Source organism: Hypomesus transpacificus, chromosome 23 (assembly GCF_021917145.1).
Source record: "Hypomesus transpacificus isolate Combined female chromosome 23, fHypTra1, whole genome shotgun sequence".
Lineage (NCBI taxonomy): Eukaryota > Metazoa > Chordata > Actinopteri > Osmeriformes > Osmeridae > Hypomesus > Hypomesus transpacificus.
The window spans coordinates 8,250,793-8,260,626 of NC_061082.1; the positions used below are offsets into that span (position 1 = coordinate 8,250,793).

A 9,834-nucleotide genomic window follows, 5' to 3' on the forward strand; every position below is an offset into this window, starting at 1 on the left:
GTTTCTAAAGCTCTTTAAACTCAGCTGTGTAACTGTCAATCAAACACACCAATGAGAAAGAGGGAGGGATGAAGAAAGACATAATCAGAATTCAGGTCAACAGGTATCATAAGGCCCCATTCAATTTTCATCACAAGAATTTGAGATGAGAGATTGAGCCTGGGCTTGGCCCTCTCCACCCTCCACCCTCCAGGGCAGCTACACTGGACTCCCCCTGACAGGGCAGCTACACTGGACTCCCCCTGACAGGGCAGCTACACTGGACTCCCCCTGACAGGGCAGCTACACTGGACTCCCCCTGACAGGGCAGCTACACTGGACTCCCCCTGACAGGGCAGCTACACTGGACTCCCCCTGACAGGGCAGCTACACTGGACTCCCCCTGACAGGGCAGCTACACTGGACTCCCCCTGACAGGGCAGCTACACTGGACTCCCCCTGACAGGGCAGCTACACTGGACTCCCCCTGACAGCGGCATGGCACAGAGAAGTCCATCAGATAATAAATCTGAAGCTTCACATCAAATGTCATCTAAAGGGTCACCCAGCACCAAGAGGTGCTATTTCAAAGAGTCTACGGTAACAGGTGAAACAGGTGTGCATTAGGCATTGGCACGGGTTACAAATAATTTTTTTAATTTGTAAAAAAATGTTTAGGGCCATTTCACAGTGGATTGCTAAACCAGAATGTCTGTTGTGTGGGAAAGGGTTTTCTGTGGGGGTGACATCTTTTACTTCAGTAGAAATTGCCCAGAGCTGAGCAAAACGCTCCAGTGAAGAATGCAAGTTTCTTCACAGTTCACTCTGGTGATACGACCCTGTATGTTCAAAGTTGGAGAAATGCATGTTGATCACGTAGACAATATTCTTCCTTCATACAGTGCATGTTGTCATTCATTCCTTAATTAATTAAGACAATGGCAAGAGGTACAAGTTAAGATAATGATAGCAGGCAGCCAATATGGCACATCATTATGCCCACGACGGCAAGCAATCAATTAACCGGTCTACATCACTGCGAAAACATGCCCCATTTATCAAAGCCTACAGGGATACTGACCAAGGCAGGTCCACCACTGAACCAAGCAATGGAGAGGAGTGACAGGTCATCTAAGCATGAATGCCCTTGGTATTAAACAACGTGAACCGTTAGCACTGACACCAAATTAACACAGAGCAAGGTGGACAGGCTCCTCTGGCTGAGCGTTAAGCTATGCAGCTTTGTGGGATGAACTCTGCGGGAATCCTAGGCTCAAGGTCATTGGTACAGAATAAAAGGATATATTCAGCATATTAGGTTTTCAAGTATTCACCATAAGCACTATCTCATCAATTTTATACTGAGCTTCTGAGAAAGAATTCAAAAGAAACAACAGTTTCATAGTCAAATGAATAAATAAAAAATCCGCTTAAGCCATCATTAGAAGGGTAAAAGCATTATTTGCGTGAAGAGCGAAGAGAGAGAAAACCCTATTACTCTCGCCCCAACAGGCAGCTATACTGTAAACACAGAGGGTGTGAGCGGGGCAAACTGAAGGGTTCATCCTAAGGTTGTGTCCAGACAAAGCCAGGCACAGCTTGGCTAGGCCAGGCTGTTTTCAATGAGGATCATTCATTTGCAGAACAGCATGATGCAGAGCATAAACCCTCTGCTTGCTTTCAAGCAATCTCACAAAGCCTGGCCCTGGGTCTATATCCCATACACCACACCACAGGCACGCTGATTGGCATTGTTTTTCATGCAAAAACCATTTGCTGATTTGAATGGGCCGATCTATCGAACAAAGACACAAAATCGTCAGCAAGTCATTTCCATCCCATTATGGTAAGAGACTGCCTTCATATCGTTTTACTTTCATTCAAACTGGCAGGTCATTTTTGACTCAACATTCATTAGGTCTCATTAGAAGACTGGATCAATTCCAATGATGACACAAAAGCTTGAGTTTTAAGGAAAACACAGCCCTGGTAAGATGAGACCCTGTTGCTCCTATCTCCCCTCTCACACCTCCTCACCCCTACAGGCCTAGCCTCAGGCAAACCCCCAGGGCTGGGACAAAGACAAACCTGGGCGTCTGTGACTACACACACTGCCAGTGAAGTTGAAGGACTGGAACTGAACGTTTAAAACTGAAGTCTGAAAGAGCAGCATCAGCTGTTGAGATTAGCTTCCCAGTTTGTCTTTCCGTGACAGTTCCTCAAATAATCAACGGCTACTCTGCTGGTCAGGGCTAAGCTTCAATCATAGTCCTGAAAGATAACACTAATGTTTTACTTGTGTGTTTCCCTTAATGGATCAATCTGACATTTTCTACACAGAGGCTGATGATTAAAAAAAAACAACTGTCCAACAGTGGTGGTCGGACTCTACAATACAAACTGCACAAGCACCCTGTTGTCTAAAAGGATCCTGACAATGCAGCGCAATATGAATGTGCAATATGAAACACCATGGCCGATTATCTATGACCATTAACCATGCAAATGAGACAGAACACTGGGATATTGGCCTTGGTCCATTCACTGTCCAATACTGAGGCATAGAGCCAAGCATCTAGAGCTCTGTATAGCCCTTGTCTGTGGCCTTTCTGGGTTATTATAGAGACTGACAATCTACTGTGAAACAAAAAGAGGGGAAAATACCTTTATATTTCATCTTTAAACATAAGATGAAACAGCTATATTTCTTTTTCGTTTCACTGTCAAAGATGATGAGTCTAATGGAATCTAGAGTTGCAGGTGGTCTGTCTCTAGACTAGCTGAATGTCATTTAAATGTTCTTCAGTGAAATTAGAAAGAGTAAATACTTGTTATCATGTATCTGTTAGTTTCTCTGTAAGAACAACACTCTATCTTTCCATTACTTAAATAAACAGTGCATATTACCCTTGTATACCTTTTGTTTACAGTTCTACACATTCTACAGCTCTGTGCAGAGGATGGTGTCCAGACTGAGCTCTTGTGGTTAGTTATCATTAAAACAAACCAAAAATCTTAGTTTGAACATTGAAGTCTTGGCTAAGCATCAGTTCACACCTCACGTTTCACCTAACCCCATCCTAATTATGACTAAACACTGCATTGGAGGATGTCCTTGGCTTCTGTCAAGTGATGGAGATCCAAACCCTGATGACACCTCTCCCAGCGGACGCAACTGTTTGTATTCTGGTTATATTTTGGTTAGGGTGTCATGTGACCAAATACAACCTGCTCTAGACATTGGTTTATCCAACGTCTCTACAACTGACGTAAATCCGGCATCATTATTTGAACACATCTCGTTTTTTTCATCACACCTCTCACATAATATGATACTATGAAATGATTGTAAGCAAGTGTGATTCAAAATTGTCATGGGATGTCAGAAAATAAGTTATATCTAAACAATATATATCTATCTATACAACCTAACCCATCCCATTGGGTCTTGAAAGAGATCTTGACCACAGCATTATGGCCCACCGTTTCCTGAAAAATGACTTAGTGGGGCCATTGGGGTGAAAGTGTGGGTATGGAATGAACATCAGCCCAAGATGGTGCCATGAAGTTCTGTCCCAATTATCTATACTGAGTTATTACAAGGGAAGGCTGGAGATTCAGGAAGGGGCTGGAGATGAAAAGCAAACAGAGGTCTTCTTAGGAGGGAAGCTCTAAGAGGCTGTGGATGGTGTTGTGAAATACGGATTCTGTTGCTAAGTTACAGGGAGTACTGCGCAGGGTCTGCGCTCCCAGAGGACACTAAAGTGGTTGCACGATGCAGTTAGGTGCTCTGGTGTCTGGTGACTTAGAAAACACCTCCCTACATACCCATCAACTTTCCTCAGACGCGCACACACCTGACCATGCACCGGGTCAAAGTAAAATCACTACACCAAAGCAACGCGACAAGACACAATGCTGGCGACATCGGAATGAAGAAAAGGGCAAGAGGCGCTTCAACCTCTTTTATTTCCGAAAATCTGAAATCAGCAGCATGTTCTCATTTGTATTTCCTCCTGGGCATGTTTCAGACCGCTGTGTTCTAGAATGAACTTACTTTGGATTTGAAGTGATAGCTAAATGCTTCCATGGGGGTTATGTCTCAAAGGCAAATTAAAAGCAGGTCTGTCTCGGGAGAGTTGGAGTAAGAGGGGAAAAAGGGGAGGACATCTGTTTTGAATTCCGGCGAGTCGGCACGTTACAGCGCAGGGCAATTTAATTATAGAGGCTGCAAACCTTGTTACAGCTGGAGGCGTGCCAGAAAGGACTGACCACCTAACCTGCTCCTCTCTGATAAAAAGTTAACGAGAGACGAAAAAAAGAGGTGCGTGAAAATGAAAAATTGTGCAAGAAAAACGTGAAACTGTAGACCAAAGACAGACTAATTGTGAGGTAGGGTGTGTACAGTGGGCTTTGCATTAACTGAAAATTAGCAAGGAAGAACCTAAGGGTTTTAACCAGCTCTCGTTATATGAGGCCCTCGGTCAATGTACAGTATCAGTCAAAAGTTTGGGCACGTGTCCAAACTTTTGATTGGTACTGTAGTTTGGACATATACATCTCTGGAGTCTATGTCTCTCCAAGCTGGTAGAGCGGTGAGAGGTAAAGTGGCTATGTGATATTCAAGTCTTTGATTCTCATCTAATTAGTATCTGAAGAGATGCTGCTGGGGATGTCCTTCAAATGGCACCTCTCTGGGCAACCAATGAAAACACAACCTTATCAGAAATAATCCCTTCACTAAGCATGAGAGAGGAATCCTCCATCCTTTTCATGTTCCAGCTGTATTTGAAACTTTCAATTATTCCAGATTTCTCAAGGCGGTTAGCGTCATAATATGATATAGCTTTAGAAGTTGTCTTTTCAAGCTGGGTACTTGCTTATTCCTGGGAGCATTTTTAAACAAGCATCTTCATGGGATCTCATATAAACATGGTGTTCAACTCTGGAAACCTGCTGGAACCTATGTAAACAGGGGAAGATCTGATAGGCTAAAAACAACAGGATTGTGAGGAAAGAGAAACAAATACAGGAGCTCTTTCCCACACACTACTTTCAAACAGACATTATTTTCACAGAAAATACAATTAGATGCTGGCTCACATGTCTATAGCAAAAGCTAAAGCTCATAGTAGTACAGTAGTAAAACTTTTAAATGCAGACATACCATGATTATAATTGTGTGTACACTATGCCAACAAGCCTATGGGAATGATTTGTTTGTGCAGTTTGGAATCTTTCTCCTTTTGTGGCTGCCAAATGATTCATTTACAAGCCCCTTAACTTCAATGGTGGATTGGCTGATGCACTGTTTCCACTCAGTGGATACTTACTTACAAGTAAGTATGTTTCTGGATGAGGCCATTGTTTAGGCAGTTTATTAGCTGCACTGGGATTGGTTGACACACCGATCTAAGTAAACAAAGCTAAGAAAACTGGGAGAGGAAGCGGCATGTCCAAATTGTTGTGTGAGAATCAGAGCGTTGTGCTCGGTGAAGTTTGGCATTTTGTGTTAAGTATGTCATTGTGTACATTTCGTGAAAAACTCGAGCACACACCTTGGCTATTAAGGAAAACGTCTGATCGCCGACTTGCATTCACTCACGATTTGCCTAACTTCCGCTAATTGCGCTCAAAGAAAAGAGTGCTGAGCAATAGTCAATCTTGACAGTTTCCGTGGCAACAAGAAGGTGCAGGCATCCCGGTGAAAGCCAAAGAACAACATCGGCATCTTTAATATGCATATTGACCTAAACTATCAGTATAATAATTCAGTAGGCTAACTTGTAGCCTACTTCGAGACACATAGGCTATTTTGAAAAGAAAATAGCCTAATAACTTTAAGAGTAGCCTAGGCTAATAGAAACCTGTCGTTCTATCTCTCTGGATTTTGTGGCCAGACGTTTTAATTTATCAGAATTTACTTTAAACCTATTGACATTTTAACTTTAATTCTATGTGGATGGTAGAGACCATATATAGCCTACAACTGCACTCTCTTCCAAGTGACGAACCTACTTTACCTGTTTCCATATGAAGTTATCCACCCCGTTTAGCGTCCAAGACACGGCCACATGGATGGCGGACAGAATAACTCCAGTGATAACTGCAGCTCGCATCCGGACCGGGAGCAACGTGTAGATGACATGGATAAAGAACACTGTCCACCAGATTCCCTCAGAGGCACTTCGCGGCTGCACAAGTAGAACCCCAATCACCTGCACCACTAGCACGACCAGTATAACCACATAGCAGACGATCCACATGTGGTCCTGATGAAACCCGTTCCTATTGCAGACGACCATCAGTATGAGGATGAGAAGGATGGCAATGGCAAAGACCACCACGTAAATTACGCTGCATATCCCCCCGGCGCAATGAAATCCCAGCATGACCGCGCACACGAGCACCAACACGGCCATAAGCATGGTCAAACTGCTCTGATTAAGTCGGAAAAAGTAACGCTGGTAAAGCCTTTCCAATTTCTCCGATTGGAATTTCTTGGATTTAAAAATCTGCATCACGCTGCTGCAGCACGCAACCATGGAAAAGTGAACTTCGGGCATAAGCTCCTCCTCGGACTTGGGCTTCGATCTCCGGTCCTCCAGACCCAGTTCCACCGACTTGGCTCTCACTTCACCATCAGCGTGCTTTGGGGATGAACGGTTGTTGTTACGGCTCCCCTCCCCATGGTCTTGCCACGCAGACCTAGACCTAAAACTGACCCTGCTAACAGTTGTTGTGGCTCGTCCTGCTTGTCGATCATAATCATCCTCCTCTTTCCATCTGCTGTTCGACCGGGTGAGCTTTTTGTTCGGCGATCTGGCCGAGTATGGGCATCCGTTGGCAATAGACTCACACTCGCCCCAAGCTGATCTGTGCTCAGTCCCTCCCCTTAGTCCAGGCGCACCGACTCCAGGGGGGCTTACACTGTTTGATCTCGACATTATAGCCTATTTCAGACAAAATTAATAAAAAAAGGACTCGACATCAACGAGTCCTTTTATAAAATAAAACTTCCCAAATTCCAACTCTGGGCTTAAAGGTCTGCCTAACAGATTGAGAATAAACAGTAGGCTATAGGCCTACTCTTAATGACATTTCTACCAAACTTCAAACGAATACACTTTAGCAAGGTTCTTGCAGCTCTCAATTAGGATTTTGTAAAAGTTCATTGGGGGTTACGAATCTGAAAGTTCAAATCAAAGTCATTGTGGAATAGCGCACACTTAAGACCTATATGGCCTAAGCTATTCAAAACGATCGAATGTATAAAATGTTCAGCGCCAACAATTTATGTACGGCCCGAATAACACATTTTATCAAAAATGTTTGTCATAGGCCTACATTTTATCAATGCGTAGCCTACTGTGTCCAAAAAATCCGGTTGAAGAATTCTTCCGAGGATCAAAACCATTGAACAAGGAGAAAAAGTAGGCTAACCTGGGACTCACCAGCAACAAAACCATCTTGTGTACAATGCATATTTTCAGGTGGACTTCTGACAATATTATTAGGCCTGACTGCCAAACGGAGAATGCCTATAGTTAAATGCTATTATTCAATGAAATAAATAATTACGCAACTTGAGCCCCAAATTACGTTGCAAATCCGTTATATCTCCCTAAATATTTTCTTTTACCCTGTGAAATAGAAATTTTTGAAAAGTAAAAGCGGTACCAATTTGAGTTTATGGGGTACAAATCCATGGTGCTGTCTACATTTGTTCTTCAACCAATAGGATTATGGTCATGCACCTGTGCTACTGGTTCCAGGCTTGTCGATGGTTATATCCTCACATTTAGGCTAAATCAATCACTTCCCTCATTGACCGATGGTGGTATAGGAAAGCACTCCGATTCTGCTGGTCTCCAAGCCGCACACAATAAAAAACGACTGTATTCTTTAGCTAGGCTACTCTATTAGTATATAATTTATGCAAACTCTACAAGAATTAATAACCTGCCGCAACATTGAACAGCTGCAGATTAGCACTCGAGATCCCCGATGACTCAATCCAATTTGGATCCATATTCATTCAGGACACATTTTCAACGATGTCGGTGCAAATGGCCACCCTATTTTGTGCACAACGTCGAAGAATCCAAGCGTTCTATCCGACTAACTAGATCTTCTTTTTCACGAAATCCCATAAAGCAAGGATAGAGAATAACGCGTTGTATTGATCAAGTGAGCATCATCGGCTATTTACGGTCTCAGTTGGGTTGCCATTCAACCAAGTGTGATTCCTAGAGTCCGCCTTTTTCCAATTTCTATTGGAAAAGCGAGAATATGACTTTCACATACAGCATTATTATTGGCTTTTGCCGGTGTCAGTTCAGACCTGACTGGATGAATGGGCGGGTCTGTGATCACAGCTGGATCTGAGCACAAACGTTTAACACTTGGCGTTCTGTTGACAACTAGTCTCCTCATCAAATGTTTATCAATAGTTGTGGAGCCATCATTGCGAAGCATGAAGCAATTCATTTAAGAACAAACCAACTGCATTGGCCTATTGTATACAGTGAGTCATGACATAATTCTTTGAACACATACACTTTTACAGTCCAGTAACCTTTCATTCTATCACATAACACTCCATAGTTTTTCAATATTGTCCCTTTCAATCTCCCTCTCTTATAGAACTTTGATTTGCTTTTATTAGGTAGAAAATACACTTACTTAAAGAAACAATTGACATTTATTAAAACAGTGAAAAGGGTTTTTTCGTTGTCCTATTGCCATCTTGCAGTTTCCTTCCACTGAAAGGATCACATGTAAGCCATCCGCTTTTTATGGAAAAAGAGGACACAGACCTCATAAAGGCTTCATCTGATCTACTCTTCCTTTTTATTAAAGGATATGAACAAATTGCATGAATTACAAATGAGGAGAAACAATGATGTTACTGTGTCAGCTAAGTGTTCTAGCTAAGTGTTCTTGTGTAGATTTTTATACACAGCAATCCCTTTCTTCTCACGGTTTCTCTTGCTTGGGACATAACATGCTCTGAATAAGTATAAAGGAATCATTGAGATTATGCAAAAGTGGAAACATGATCATTATATTACCAGAATAATGCAATTCAAGCACAGTGTTGTAAATGTAAGTGACCTAAACAAGTGTAAATAAAGAGGGCCGAACACAATGCATGTGACCGGTGTACTTATCACACCATATTTGTATGCATGTGCACACATAGATTGTATTTTGAAAACCATGAATGTATTTTATGTACTATCTCCTGCTATGTGATCCTTTACTTTAGCTGAACAAGTGTTTCGGTACAATGCAAAAGCCCTGGTTTGAATCCTGCTTACAGTGTAAGTGGAATAATGCACACTCTAGCTTAATGTATCTGTTGCTCTTTTACAGGGGAAGAAATGGTTAGGATGAGCGTTTGATTAAGATAAGAAAAATGCCCAAAAGGATTGTTGATGAATTACAGGATTTATGTCTCCAGAGGACACATTTGAAGTGTTTAGAAAAATGTTTTATCCATCACATAAAGCCTTCTGAGCTGGCCTGAAACCTAACCAAACTGGGGAAAATCAAAGTTTTATTAATATCGATGTTGTGAAAGTCCCTAAAGGAAAAATGTTCATCATTCAGTTTGTTATAAAGGACACTCATACTGTTTTTCTGAAGTAGCCTAGAACACTACTGCCATCATGTGAGTGGTCAGGGAATTTGTTCAGCAGCGATACTACTTTTATCAAACATAACACATACAGATAACACTTCGTTTTCCAACAACCTTTTCAATATTTCCTTATGGATTATGTAAAACAACCTCTGAAACATCAGCTTGCTTACCATATTGAGTTTATTATAAATATATATTCATATAAT

The 9,834-nt window shown here is 42.1% G+C and overlaps 1 protein-coding gene across 2 annotated transcripts in view; it reads right to left on the reverse strand.

Moving 5' to 3' along the window:
- adcy5 (adenylate cyclase 5) overlaps nt 1-8,186 on the reverse strand; it is a 43,453-nt gene extending 35,267 nt beyond the window's left edge. For both annotated transcript variants that reach the window (XM_047047837.1, XM_047047836.1), the window contains exon 1: nt 6,003-8,186. In XM_047047837.1, the coding sequence (XP_046903793.1) occupies nt 6,003-6,926 (924 nt within the window). In that variant the 5' untranslated portion in view covers nt 6,927-8,186. The remainder of the gene's footprint in view (nt 1-6,002) is intronic.
- Between the last annotated feature and the right edge of the window lie 1,648 nt (nt 8,187-9,834).